This window comes from Corvus kubaryi, unplaced genomic scaffold (genome assembly GCF_017639235.1).
Source record: "Corvus kubaryi isolate FWS band 111438036 unplaced genomic scaffold, C.kubaryi_AGA036_p1.0 37209, whole genome shotgun sequence".
NCBI classification, from domain to species: domain Eukaryota; kingdom Metazoa; phylum Chordata; class Aves; order Passeriformes; family Corvidae; genus Corvus; species Corvus kubaryi.
Genome location: NW_024581060.1, coordinates 1,381,501 through 1,396,953, shown reverse-complemented (window position 1 = coordinate 1,396,953; position 15,453 = coordinate 1,381,501). Strand labels below are relative to the sequence as shown.

The following is a 15,453-nucleotide window of genomic DNA, read 5'->3' as shown; positions in this document are numbered from 1 at the left end:
ACTTGAAGTTCTAGAGGATGTTTTTCACTATAGAATTTTGTCATTAGAGATTAGAGTAGAATTGTGTCCAAAGAGGTACAAGGCTAGAGTCACCCCCATGTTCTCTTTTCAAAGACAGAAACAAACAACAACTAACATTCTTCTAGGGTAAGTTATATTACTTGCTTTTGTCCAAGAAGACATATTCCATTCTAAGAGCTGTATCCCTAGGGTGCAAATGAAGAGGGTCGGACTTTGTGTTGTCAGACTGTTGGGACTGGGGAACAGGCTTGAGGATGTAGCACCTATTGTTACAGAATAACATTTCTTTTTTGTGACAACAAATGTGGGTAGATTTTTTCGCTTGCAGTATGAAGTCTGAACTGAAACTCTTTAGCATTGGGATGCAATTTTCAGGTCCTGTAGCTCTAACTCAGATGTGTAGATTACTCAGCTCCGTGTCAGTCCGACTCCCAGGTGAGGCCTACCTGAGGCTAATGCTACCCAAAACATCGTGCAACTGTAACATGCAACTTGCACATCAGCTTTAAACTTGGCTAGCCTAGGTGACAGGCAGTGAAGGCTTGAAAATAAAAATGGTAGTGCAGTCCAGCAACATAAGTATGTCCCTACTTACAGAAGGTTAGCAGGTTTGTGTCACATCATTATGTCTACATTGTTTTCAGTCGTTCTGAGGAAAGGTGCTGGGTCAAACTGTGCTGCCCTGTCCATGCATAGCACGCCCCCTCTGCTGCCATCCTGACAGACTTCTCAAGTTCCAGCTACCTTTCCTGGGGATGAGATGGGAGAATGAAGTCTTCTGTCTAATTGTAATGCTGACATTGTATAGATGTATAAATTGAAGTTCTAGTACTGTACCTAGCAGTCCTTGTACAACAGCATTGGACACAGCCAATGCCATCTGGACCAACTGAAGAGCAAAGCTTCCAGGATGCTGGAGCACAGATGGAAGAAGTTCACCTTCTGATGGACTCCTGTACTGTGAAACTGGTGTAATACTTCTTGACCATCAGACTGCTTTCTCACTCTGAGACTATAAATCTATTTTAAAAGTCAGGATGCCTTGCTGTTGGGGCAATGTTCAATGGAGTGGCCTTTTTGCTGACCTCCACCTGTGTTCCTGGGGGCAGATGTAGATCCAACAATTATTTAGCCACAAAGTTGATGAATTCAAGTGGCTGATATGACATAAAACTTTTAATTTGGAGGATTGCTTTTGTCAGATCAGCCAACTTGACTGATATTCCATGATATTTCATGTTACAGATGTAGTGGGCATGCATTATGGCTAACAAAAATGAGGAGCTCTGCTCCATACAAACTAATGGCACTCACTGTAGGGCTGATTTTGAGCAGTACTCTGGAAAAGAGATAAGGTAATATTCTCTGCACTGGTAAACTAAGCTCCATCGAAAGCATGACAAATGCCAGAGCAGGCTGGAAAGACAGGAAATGTGAAGATGGACTCACTGCAGTATGGATATTTAGTATCATCCTGCAGCTAAAGCTAATGTAGAGGAATGGCATGCTAGCAGATGCTTGCAAGCCATTCTATAGGCTTAAATACAACATAAATATACACTTAAAATAATGAGTTAAGTTGAATACATAAACTGAGACATTCTTCTTTCTGTGACCAGCTGCTGGTTTTAAAGGGGCAGAAATTGCTTAATTCACTTTTGTCTTCATTTAAGACAATTTAAAGGGTGGACACTCCAAAATTAATTACCTGCCCTTTTATTTTTAACCACTTCCTCCTTCACCAATAAGGACAGATGAATGCAAGAAGATAAAAGTGAAATAATAACAGTTTACTTAAAAAAGGAAACATCAACAAATATAAAATAACAGTAAATAACAAAATGACACTAATAATCACTAGATACAAAGTTGCTGAATCCCAGACTTCCAGGGAACAAAAGAGAAACAAAATGGCAGAGAAACCCCTCCCTCAAGATGGCGCCCTCCGCAGACCACCCCGTGTGGAGAGAAAAGGGCAAAGATACCAGACAAACCCTGCTTGGCTCAACCTTCCCCCTGGAACAAAAAACTGGGAAGGTAGGAGTTTATGAAGCAGTTTTGGTGGCAGGTGGTAATTGCTGGTTTTGCCTGGGAAGCTCTGGATGTGCAGTGTCAGCCTCCAGAGCTTCCTTTTGGCCATTGCGGCAGTGCGTGTGTGTGTGAGGTCAGTTCTGCCCTTTGCTGCCTCCTCCTGTCACTCGCTGGAGTCCACTGGTGTCATCGCTGTTGTCTTGGGTCACTGGCCCAATAAGTAGGTGGTGGGGGAAGAAAACAGACTCATCAAGCACCAAAGAATGGTGGCCCAGCCCTGACTGGCTCTGGCTCTGCACTGGAGACGGATATTTATGGCATTCACTCTGAAACAGTTTTGGATTGCAAAATGCAACTTCTTGGGTTGCTACTGTTGCTACTCAGAGACCTACCTGAAGCAACTCCCTCCAGAGCCCAGAGAGGAATAAAAGAAGGCTTCTGCCTTGTGCTGTCCCAGCTTCCCCACAAGAACAAAAAGGAAAGAGAGCTGCTGTGAGAGCAACCCCAACTTTAAAAGGACCTGGCAGCCCTAACCTCCGTGGTTTTATTTCCAGATGCCAGGTCTTAAAGAGAGAGTAACAATTTGGGGCAGACTGTTGTAGCACAGATACTGAATACAAGATACGTAATACACCTTTTTGGGGGTTACCCAGGACAACTTCAAAGAAGGTCCTGTCTGGTTCAAAAAGGGTTGTAGTTGAACAGTTATTTTACTCTGCTTGATCTGCTGATTTGGATTCTACTTAAAGTTTTTCTAGCAATGCCATTAACACCTTTTGGATTTTGATTGCTATAAGAAAATGTAATTTTTTTGTATTTAATCATAAACCTGCATAATGGTGTCTCAAGTCAATAAATGATTTAAGCTTTAATTATCTTTCGTAGTATACTTCTGGTGTATTATGTAATTTGATTGACCAGGGCTGAATGGTGGCTAAAACATTTACCTGAGATCTTTGAGAGGAGAGCAGAGAGTAAGAAAAGCCAAGACTGTCTGGTACAGAGTCATTTGCAGGTCAGCTTCCCTTTGTACTGTTACGGATTAGGGTCAACAGGCAAGCCCTAGCATTTCTGTGTACTTGGAAATGTTCCGGTCATCTAGAGAATCCTTAAATTAATGGTTTCCTGCAGTCATGTCCCTCTTGATCTTTAGAGTAGCAGTATGTTGATGAAAGATTCTCTGCTAGCTCCTGGCTGGCCTGTCACAGATGCTGCTGGCCAGGGCAGTCCTGCTGGCTGCCAGCGAGTCCTCCCATTCCTCTTGTTCTGTTCCAAATCTTGGTTTATGTAGTGTCAGAGAGAACCAGTATAAATTGTGCAAATTGAAAGTATTCTGGTTAAAACAAAGGAAAAGACCTGTTGGACAGCTGTGACCTGCAAGTGTGAAGGAAAAATGTGTTTGGCACTCTCTCGTTTTGGATTGTGTAGTGATAAAACTGAAGCTTTGGTACCATACTCATACTTAAACCAATCCTGACAGTTTGCTACTGCTGGAGAGCAGAAGGTCCATTCTAGCCCTGTTTTGGTGCCTTATTTGTTGTCCTGACTGACCCTTCTAACCTGTAGTAAGCACATTATCTTATCCAGCCAAAACTAGATAGCATTCTGCAGATTAGTGCTGATATCCCAGTGGTCAGACAAGTTCCAGGGAAGGTGCAACACTGGGGCTTCTGGAAGGTGTTAAACCTCTTCAGCTGTAACATCACTCTTAATTTAGGAAGGGAAAATCTACCTCCCTTCGCTCCTGTCTTCTGTGTTCCACCATCTCCCTGATGGTGCAGTGGTAACTCCCCAGCCTGGCACAAATTTCTGACTGTGATTCTTGCATATTTGGAGAGGTTAAGCTGTTTCAATAGCTTAGCTCAGCTCATCCTGGAGCCTCAAGTAGGTACCTCCAGGAGATCAGTAAAGGTCTGTGAGTTTGAGCTCTTGGTGTCAAGCTTTATCTCCCAGCTGAAGATGAAAGCAAACTTAGGTTTGTATATGTTATTCCTCACCAAAGTTGGAAAATTTTACACTGGTTCTTGCTGAGATTCATAAAATGTTATGTAATACTGCTTTTAAGACTGAAGATGCCATCTGAATTTGGAACTTTGTCACAGAAATAGTGCTGCTCTGGGCAGTGGTTCTGAGCAAGCTGATGACTGCAGTCTCCAGGGAGCCAGGCAATTCATCAGTCCATAAAATAATCTACATTTACCATTAGCACAAGCAGCCTTAAGTGTTAACTGGAGCTAAGCACAACTTAAGAAAATTCTCTCTGGTCTGGTATGTTAGTAAGCTTTAATTTTTTTTTTTATTTCTAAGTATTACTAAAAAGCTGTCTGTCTGGAGATGCTTCTGTTCTCAGCACTGCCTCACATCAATTTTGAAATGGAAAATTGCCCAAATGCTTGGAATTATCCTTTTTTTGCTTTTCTTCATGTGTGAAGATTAGCTGAGGAATACTTCTACATCATCATCCTTAAGGATGCCTTCCAGCAACATACTTCAGCTTTGCAGGAAAGGTGGTACAAAGAGAGAACAGGACGAGTACTGAAAACTTAGTTCTCTGCCAAAAAGTCTTGGGAATAAGAGGTTATCCAGAGTGAAGCCTTTTTCTTGCTGTTCTCCCAGCTCCCAACTACATAAATGTATTAAATAGACATACAAAATGAGTGATAAACTGTATTTCAAATTTCTTTTGTTGTGGTAATGCTGAATTAAATTTTTTTTCATACTTGCAGTATACAGGTTCCTCATGAGGGGAAGAGGAGGGGCAGACACAGATCTCTTCTCTATGGTGACCAGTGACAAGGAGTCAAAGGAATGGCATAAAGTTGTGTCAGAGGAGGTTTAGATTAGATGTTAGAAAAAGGTTCTTCACCCAGAGGGTGGTTAGGCACTGGAACAGGCTCCCAAGGGCGGTGGTTACAGCACTAAGCCTGACAGAATTCAAGAAGTTTTTGGACAACACTCTCAGCCACATTGGTGTGACTCTTGGCGATGGTCCTGTGCAGGGCCAGGAGTTGGACTCGATGATCCTTGTGGGTCCCTTCCAACTCTGCATATTCTGTGATATATTCTGTGCTTTCCTTGCCTAAGCTTCCCTTCATGCAGTTCTTCCATGTTAATCATCCTGATGTTCAATTAAATTTTACATTTTTTCAGTTTTTAGGGGTTAAAGGGCAGTAGAAAAGACTACCAATACTCTGGGTGTCTCCCTTTTTTTTTTTTTTTCATTTTCTCTGGTTCTGTTTTAGCATTTAAAATTTTAACATCTTGAGTTACACTGCTTATGTGGTAATTTCTATGTAATTTCTATAGGCCTGTCTGTCTGACTTCTCAGCTGTCTCTTTCTGGCTATGAAAGGCTGTTAATTACATTTTTAGGCCTATAAATAAAGCAGACAAAAAAATTCCAAACAAAACCGCCCCAAAACTTACCAGTAAACATTGTCCATTTTTTGTGCAATAAAATGATATCCCTGGTCTGATCCAGGACAGGACCTTTCCCTAGGCTTAGCATTTGAGAGTAGGATTGCAGTAATTCAGAGGAAGAATCTCGCTGGTGTTTGGTCCTGGATGTATTTTCTTGATGGTTGGTTCTCAAAACTGTGACTGACCTTGCAGTCAGAAGCCTCTACGTGTAGTTGATGTACACAGTGGATATGTCAGTAAAGGTGAAGTTTACCAAAGGAAGAGAAGAAAAGTTTTTTCAAGTGATACAAAAGATACAGATCCTATGGTTCTGTTACTTTTGGACTGTCCATGTGCTGGCAGAACAACAGCAAGTGACAGGTTGTATCCTTAAGTGGCTGTGCTGCCTTGGGTATAATAAATTGCTTAATAGAATGGCTTTGTGCTCTCATGTGGAAAAGCACATAACAGCACAGAGACAGCAGACAGCCTTCAGCTTACAGATCCCTTACATGTTGCTTTGCAAAGGGTGGCTCTGTAAGAGGCCCTTTTAATGGCAGCCACATCACCTGGCTACGGGTGTCAGCAGCTAAACTGCTTGTTTATTGGAAGAGAAGTGGCAACTTTCTGTTATGATTCATCTTACCCATTTTAAATTTCTATGTGAGAGGTAAAGACTCCGGAAGTGTGGGACTGTTTTTCTTGTCTAGAAAGGAAGTCTGTGCAGCTATAGATGTGTCCGTTAAGTGAGATGAATCCCAGTGCCAGTGTCTTTCCCCAGTAAATATCAGGAGATACACTGGGGTTTGAGCTGGTGGTGGAGTAGGGCATAGGAACAGTTCTCTTTGGTGACACTTGGAGATCAGGACCTAATTGAAGAGTGTGCTGTCCTTGAATAACACATTTTTCTTGGCATCAGCTCTGAAGTGACACACTGTGGCTGCACAAATTGTGTGTATCTGCAATGTTCTTACATTCTGCTTTCAACTCTTCGCAGGGAACTGACACTTTTCTGGAGCAAGCTGCAGAGAAGAATAGATCCTTCTTTAGACTCCTTTTTGGAGAGATGTCGTCAGTTTGGCATCATTGCCAAGACACTACAGCATCTCTTTTTCTTGATAAGAGTCATACAGTCTGAAGTAAGTAAGATACAGTCCTGAGTCTTTGGACACAGCCAGAGCTGTTTACATGAATTTATTATTTTTTTAAATAATTAGATTAAACTGAAAAAAAATATCGCTTATTTCATTATTCATACTTTCTGATTAAGTGCCTAATAACGTACTAGTAAAAATCTCTGGAAAGTGCCTGCCATTGTAGTTTTGGTTTTGGCTTGATCCCATGAAGTGACCTTCAGGCAATGTGGAGGGGTAGGTTTGTTGCTTTGTAAGTACAGTATGACAGGATTTTGCAAACAAAGCATAGCTGTGTTTTAATCTGCTGCTTGTTCAGAAGCTAGGCACATGAGAATTTTCCACAACATCTCTAAGAGGTGAAGACTTGACTTAAATGTCTCATATTTTTGTATTCTAAGAAAATACCTCTTCCTCAAAACGTGTGGTACAATCACATCTGTATTTCTACCTTCTATTCTGAAGCCTCTCTTTAGAAAATCACAGAAAGGCAAAAAATATGTTTTTATTTTTTTTACTCATCATCTCTGTTTACGGACTAATGGAAAGACCCTAGTTGATCGCAGCATGCTCCTTGTGAGCAGAACTGCAGGATAGCTTGGCCTCCCCAGCTGTCTGTTCAGTGGCATATCTCTGTCTGCCTTCAATGGCTGCACTGGCTCTTGCAGTTGGTTGTGCGGAAATTTCCTGTTTCTGGTATATGAGAGTAAATTTGTGGAGGGCAATGAAGAATGAAAATTATTCAGGCACACTTTATTGGGGGGGAAAAAGAAGCTAGCTGACAGGATTTAAACTTTCAATAGCAGTACAACATGGATCATAGACCTTAAATTAGATATGGGATTTTTCCTTAGGAACTTCCCCATCCCCATAGGTTTTCCAATGTTTCTTCCTGAAAAACAGCCTAGTTTTGCACACATAGATTAGAATTAGCCACATGAACTTCAGTTTTATGAATGTTCCAATTAACTCTACAGTTTGATTATCCCTTTGCATTCTGACATGGTCATGAGTTTATTCAGAGTTAGGATAGATTATGGATAAAACATACAAGATTCCTTTTTTCAGTTACATTTCTCTCCAATTTTTTCTGCCTGGGAGTCTCTTTCACTGGCTGGAGTTAATACTCTGACCCAAGTGAGTTGCCAAGTGTGATGTGACAAGAGCAGGGCAAGTGCCAGAGCCCTGGTTTAGAGTCAGAGTAGGATCAGAAGAATTGCATGATTGTCCTCTTCACCTATCACAGAGTCCAGAACTCTGTTCTGCCAAGGACTGCAGAGAGACGTGTTTGGTCCTAGTTTCTGTAGAGTTGGCCCATTTCTAATTTTAAGACGTGCGTGAATGTATACTTTATCTGTAAATCATAATACATTGGTAACTATATACCAGGTTTTTCTGTGTTTCATGCTAAACCATACTAAAATTTCTTCTGGAGAAATAGGTTCTAACTCTTACTGAATTAAAGAAGCATGGCATGATGTCTGGTGGGCTGTGAATGCTGAGTATAAAAGCTTGCTAATTCTGTTAACTTGTTTGTAGTTATTTTGGATCGTTACAGTCTGGGCTGGTACAGGTGTAGTTGTGGTAGGCACATGTCGGCTAAGTTATTCATAAGTATCTTCACTGTTACTTATCTTTACTAATAATGGCTAAATAGTTACTTCATGCATTTAGATTCTTTATGCTGAAAAATACACTTTTGGAACAAGGTAGCCTTCAATTTGTCCATGTAGAATTTGGAATATACCATATTTTAAATTAGCATGTGATTAATGTAGACATCTTCCCCATGCTGCTGAGCAGCACCTCAGAGTTGCACAGACTCCGCAGAAAGTGTTTGGAAGTGAAATGGTAGTTATGTTCATCAAGAATCATTTCTGCTATGGTACTGCATATACTGCTGAACGTTATTTTGTTTCAAGGTGTGAATTTATATAAATTTCCTTATTACACAGTACTTCATATTCTAAATTAATATCCTGGGTGGATGCTGCAGGAAGAATGCACATGGAAGATTTACACCATTCTCTTTTAGAAATCTGGCTTAGTTATGGTTGAGAGTCACTAAGTTAAGAGAGAGAGGAGTTAGAAAAGTGTTTTGCAACATCTCATGCCTAAACTAGTTTGCATGACTCCTCCAGAGTGCACACTAAGTGTGCAGTGGTTCCCATCACATGAAAAGCAGAAGAGGTTCCTGGTGTAAGATAAACTGCAGTTCCTTAGAGGGTGCTCTGTGACTCAGGCACTTAATGCTCAGGAACCTGAATACATTTGGAATGGGGTGTTGTCTGTTGGATGCTCTCATTGCATGTTTTCTTCCTAGAAAGAATGTATTTATCAGAGAAGAATAACATTTGTTTTGTGACTGGTTTTTTTGTTTTTCTGTTTTCTGCAAACAGGCAGAGGAAGCGGGACTTGCCGTGTCTGTTTTGTTATGTGTGAGAGCCCTTCAGATCAGGTCCAATGGAAGTGATGAAATGAAGACATCAGTGTGTAAAACAATTGCATGCCTTTTACCAGAAGACCTTGAAGTTAGAAGAGCTTGTCAGCTCACAGAATTCTTACTTGAGCCAACTTTGAGTGGATTTAATGCGTTGGAAGAGCTCTATATGCAGCCAGACCAAAAATTTGATGAAGAAAATGCACTGGTTCCAAATTCACTCCGCTGTGAACTGTTGTTAGCTTTGAAAGCATACTGGCCATTTGATCCTGAATTTTGGGACTGGAAGACTTTAAAGCGGCATTGTCTTAAACTATTAGGGAAGGTAGCTTCTGATTCTGAGGATGATGCAGGTTGTCGTATGTCACTCAATGAAACCGACATGTTAGAAACTTTCTTTAGTGACTATGATGAGACAAAAGAACACAAATATTATGATGGGAAAGACACAATGAACCACCCTAAGGAAAAAGCAAGAGTAAAAAAACCAATTGGTTCTTCAGAAAGATACCAGAGATGGCTTCAATACAAGTTTTTTTGTGTGCTCTGCAAAAGGGAGTGTATAGAGGCCAGAATACTGCATCATTCTAAGATGCACATGGAAGATGGTATTTATACATGTCCTGTTTGCACAAAAAAGTTCAAGAGAAAGGAATTTTTTGTACCACATGTAATGGAACATGTTAAAATGCCACCTAGTAGAACACACAGACCTAAAAAGAAAATAATTCTGAAAAAAGAGAGATCACCGCAAAAGGCAACAGCTTCCAGCAGCCCACCCCCAGTGTTTCCAGAAAGGTCACACCAGCCACAGCTCCCTGAAAGCTTTGACGATGACACACAGGAATATGTTACATTCAGCCAATTGGAAAATTGCCAGCTGCAAGATAGAGACATCTACCCATGTCCTGGGACAGATTGTTCTAGAGTATTTAAACAGTTTAAGTACTTAAGTGTACATCTGAAAGCTGAACATCAAAACAATGATGAGAATGCAAAACACTACTTGGATATGAAAAACAGGAGGGAGAAGTGTGCTTTCTGCCGCCGGCACTTCATGACATCCTTCCACTTGCGGGAGCACGAGCGTGTGCACTGTGGGCCTCAGCCTTACATGTGTGTGTCTATGGACTGTTATGCTAGGTTTGGGTCAGTTAATGAGCTTCTCAATCACAAACAAACACACGATGATCTTCGGTATAAATGTGAGCTAAATGGCTGTAATATTGTTTTCAGTGACTTAGGGCAGCTTTACCATCACGAAGCACAACACTTCAGAGATGCATCATATACCTGCAACTACTTTGGTTGCAAAAAGTTTTATTATTCAAAAACTGAATTTCAGAATCACCTTGCAGCACATGATATCCAAGTATCAAATGGGGAAGGGAAGCAAACGCTGAACCTTGAAGGATCCGTTTCAGAAGACAAATCCAGTTATCTTCCAGAGTCTCAGTTGCTTGAACGATCTGAAAATTCCAATCTGAATGATAACTTGGATCCCTCAGGCTCTCAGGAAATTCCACAGATGAAGGAAGAATCTCTCTCTGACAGTGAAGATCTAAACAGTGAAAGTAATTGCAGCCTGCACTGTGGGGAGCACAGGACAGATGCTGCAGTTAGCCAAGGTCAGACATCTCCTCGGCTGCTTGGAGCAGTGGCTCACAACCAGTCAGTTCCAGGTTTTGTTGTGTCCCAGGAAGGAATCTTCCATCCAGCAGATGTGAAACAACAGTGTTCCAATGTGGCAGTTTGCTTTGATGAAAAAAACCTTCCCTGTGGTTTTGAAGGCTGCTGTTTGACCCACAAAAATTCCAGAAGTCTGCAAAAACACCTTCGAAGGGCCCATCCATACAACTTTAAAGGTAAAAGAAATATGGAAATGAAAGCTAAATACTTTCTCGATCTGTTGAGTGATGCTCAGGACAGTAAATCCCCTACAGACATGAGTACAGAGTTAGGTCATAATTCTGATACAAATGCTGACTCTCCAGAAAGTGTGTGTTGTGCTGTAGATGTTAAAGGAAGCAGTAGCCTGAGGGAGGAAACTTGTCCTTCTTCCCCCGAAACATCTTTTTATGACAGTTGTAAAGAACCAAATATTGAAGATAACATGGTGGAGCTAATGTTAGGCTTGAAACATCTAAGCTTAAAAAATGTTAACATTCAGAATTCTTCAAGACAGAAACCTTTTCTGGGCTATTCATCTAGGGATGCCAAGTGCCCTGAGACAGTTGATGAAACTACCTCAAAATGTCAGCTTCAAGAGCAACAAGATAATTTACCCAGCCAGTACCTTACTCAACTGGCAGCTAAACCATTTTTCTGTGAATGTCAAGGATGTACATTTGAGTTTGTGACTAGAGAAGCTCTCTTAATGCATTACGTTAAAAAGCATAACTATTCAAAGGAAATGGTTCTTCAGCTAAATATGTTCCAGCATCGGTATTCACCATTCAAGTGTCATATTTGCCAAAGATCGTTTACAAGAAAAACACATCTTCGAATTCACTATAGAAACAAACATCAAATTGGCTGTGAGAGGGTGGCTCACAAAGTGTGTCCTAATGAAAAATTTGATCATGTAGGTTTATGTACAGAGGACAGAGGGCATAAGAATAGCACTGCTCCAGTGCCTGCCTGTGTGAACAGCGTTGGGTTCCCTGGACATTCGGACTCTGAACAGCTGTGTCACCCAAAAAAGGATGACTGCTGTTCTGAGACTGATTTGGAGTCCAATGAAGAGACAGACAATGACATAACAAGAAAAACATCTAACATAACTTCTCTGGACAGTCACAGGGAAGAACTGGAAGCAAGACAGGGAAGAGGAAGCAAAAGAACAGTTACTAAAGGAAACTTATGTTACATATTGCATAAGTACCACAAACCATTTCATTGTATACATAAAAGCTGCAACTCGGCATTCACAAACCAGAAAGGTTTGATTCGCCATTACAGAACTGTTCACCAGTATAATAAGGAACAGCTCTGCTTAGAAAAGGACAAAGCAAGAACAAAAAGGGAGCTTGTCAAATGTAAAAAAATATTTGCATGCAAACACAAAGAGTGTGGTAAGCGTTTTCTGTGTTCTAAAGCTCTTGCTAAACATTGTAGTGACTTCCACAATGAAATCTTAGAGGATCAAAAACTGCTTTCTGAAGCTGAGTCTGCCAGATTTGCTTGCAACCAAGCCCACTGCCCTGCTGTATTTTATACATTTAATAAGCTTAAACAGCATCTAATAGAAGAACATGCCAATGAAGAAAAATTAAACAAAGATTTTGAAATCCATTGTGACCTCAATGGCTGCAATCGAATTTTCACAAATTACAGTAACTATTCTCAACACGTATATTTCAAACACAGTGAATATTATGATAGTCTCTTTGGAAATCAGAAAGAAGAGGAAGATAATGAAGATAAAAATAAAAATGAGCAAAATTATTTGAAAGACAGCTTTGACACAAGCAAGCAGAATGGGAAGCAATTAAAAGAAAAAGCTAAAAGAATTAGCAGAAGTAGAGAAAAGCATTTGCTGAATTTCAAAACAAAAGAGGAAGCCCTACAAATGTGCAAAGAGAAGTCTAACCAGACACAGTACCCCTGCATGGTCCAGGGGTGCCTGTCTGTTGTCAAACTGGAAAGCAGCATAGTGAGGCACTACAAGCGCACACACCAGATGACCAACATGTACATTGAGCAGCGCCTTCAGAAACTTGTTCTTTGTGTTAAATGTGGCATCATGATTGAAAAGCAGTCTTGCTCTGACACAGCTTCAGACTTGGATAAAAAAGGTGTAGAAGTTAACGAGGATAAATCGGCTAATTCTGAGTCTGTGCAGGAAAGCGACAAACCCCTTGTTCCAAACCCTGTCTGTGGTCCTTCATATGTGAGTAATGAAGACCAAAAACAATTTCCACCGAGTAGTGTGAATTTTGATGCCAGTGCCTTTGCGTATTCAGGCACTTTAAAATATAACCACAGTTCAAAGAACACCTGTTTTGAAGAGCCTAACACCAGGGAGACAACTAAGTCTAAAACTGAAGATTTTTCTGAAAGTAGTGAAAGAGAGAACAGCTCTTGCTTCTCCAGTTTACAATTAGAGTTGCCAAGAGAGAAAGACCCAGAAGGATGTCCACATAGTGCGGTTAATCAGAATGCAAAAAGAAATGTACTTTGTGCTACAAAAGACAAATTTCAAAAGCCTCCTGTGTCCAAACCATTTGATTTAAAGACTTATAAACCAATGGGATTTGAGTCTTCATTTTTAAAATTTATTCAGGAAAGTGAGGGAAAAGATGATGATGATGATGATGATGATGATGATGGTGATGATGATGATTGTGATGAGGTAGTAGAATGGGAGTCTCCTGAGCAGTTGTCAGTAGATGAAGTGTTGCAAAAAGAGGGAGACAGTCAAGGGGATACACCAGTAAACAACTTTGTAAGTGACAAAAATGTAATCATAACCCCGAATAATCCTGGGCAGCTAACAGAAATCCAGCCATTGCTGTCAGAGTCTTCAACTGCCCCTTCTTTAGAAAATCTGAGGGCAATCTTGGACAAGGCCCTAACGGACTGTGGAGACCTTGCCTTAAAACAGCTGCATTACTTACGACCAGTAGTTGTTCTTGAAAGATCCAAGTTTTCCACACCTCTCATAGATTTATTTCCAACAAAAAAAGCAGATGAGCTGTGTGTAGGAAGTACATAAGTAGCTTTGCTTAGAGCAGATAGCCTCCACTACTGCTGTACGGGGAGAACTTCAAATTAGAACAGTAATTGTTACAGTACACACTTTTTAGGTTAGTTTTGACTGTTTATTCCATGAATGTATAATATCTGTCAAAAGTAATGGCCAAGTTAATTTAGCTCCCCATTTTCTTCAATGAACAATGCTGATTTTGGTGCTATTTAACACATCAGAATACTGGGGGCTTCCTCTTGAAGAGTAAATGTGCATGATTGTATATGGAACAAGTACTGGGGTACCAGGGTTTGGGGGGTGATGGAGTTATTACTTGACTTGAATGTGCACCCCAGGGTGCTTTGTGTAACATATTGTACACTACAGCATCTTATATTTTTTGAGTTATGAGTTTCAATAAATTACAGTTTTTCACCCATTTGTTTACTGTACAGTAAATCTTTAATGTGCTCTACTTGTAATTGAGTTTGGGACCATTCTGAGTGCATTGGACAATGTTGCTTAAGTTTTATGCATTTGTAGATAATTTATCAGACTGATGAAATAGATACAGAAAAGTAAAGTATTACATTTTATTTTACAACATTCTCCGTGCTTTTTTCAGACTTGAAAGAACTATAATTAGTACAGGCAGAAAGCACTTACGCATGAGAAAGTCCTTGTTCCTTTAAAGGTGGAGGGTGCTTTCTGAGACTGTCTGGCACCACCTGAGTGTGTGATGAGTCTTGCCAGGCTTCCAAGCAGGTTGTGTCACATGAAAGTACCAGTATACATTTAGGGTTCCCCAGTTAGCTTTTTTGACAATGGATGAAACCTAGCAGGAAGATTCACAAGAAGAGTCAGCTAATATTTTAAGCTCTGTTTCTTGTTCTGTGTCGCGTTTCTTGCCATACATGGCTACATCATGAGGCCCAGAATCGCTGTCCCCTCTAGGGGATATTTCCCCATCTCCATGGGGATTCTAATGAGCAAGCAGCAATCACAGCTTCTTACTGATTGAGGGCTTGGGTATTGTTGGGGCTTCTGGGTTTTTAAACTGTGATCTGAAAAGCAGCAGTGGAAAGGAAATGGAAAAAGCTGTGGGAAATGTTTCAAACAGAGCATGAGTAGTGGCTGGGTGCAGGAATGATGGCAGCTATCAGCTGTCTAGTGAACTGTGGTATGACCAAAACTAGGCAGAAATGGCATCTCTATACTACATCTAGAAAAAGAAAGTTATTTGGGCATCCTTAAAAGTTAGGTTAAAAATCATACACCAAGCAAGAGAAGTGTAGTTTACTGCCTAGCTTTTCATGTAATTTCCTCTCTCTAAACTATAAGCTTCTTGTAATGGAAGAAATATAGTGCATCAATCTTCTCACAAAGTTCTAAAAATGGAAGTAAGTTGTGTCAAAAGGTTAAATATTGCAACAGGGGCAGACACCCTTCAGTGTGTTCCAAAGTAATTTCTCTCTCTAAAATAATGAAGTACCTTTTAATGTCAAGTTCGAGTCATGTTTTAACATACTTAAATCTTCAAGATCTCAAAACAGGAGAAGAGTTTAACAGCAAGCTTAATAGACATGTGATGACTGCTTCAGGTGTTGGCCAAGAGAGACCCTGGTACCCTCTTGGGGTTTGAGTATCCCACAAAGCAACCTGTCCCTTTGTGGTCAGCCTGAATAGTAAATTCCTTGAGGTTTGGAGGCTTCAGTTTCAGGTCAAGCAGCTGTATTTCCA

General features: G+C 40.5%; 1 protein-coding gene across 1 annotated transcript in view; it reads left to right on the top strand.

The window, feature by feature from the left end:
- Positions 1-14,152, top strand: part of RLF (RLF zinc finger) — a 60,579-nt gene extending 46,427 nt beyond the window's left edge. Inside the window, exons 7-8 of the mRNA XM_042022535.1 lie at positions 6,448-6,589; positions 8,983-14,152. Coding sequence (XP_041878469.1) covers positions 6,448-6,589; positions 8,983-13,740 — 4,900 coding nt within the window. The 3' untranslated portion in view covers positions 13,741-14,152. The remainder of the gene's footprint in view (positions 1-6,447; positions 6,590-8,982) is intronic.
- Positions 14,153-15,453: the final 1,301 nt, after the last annotated feature.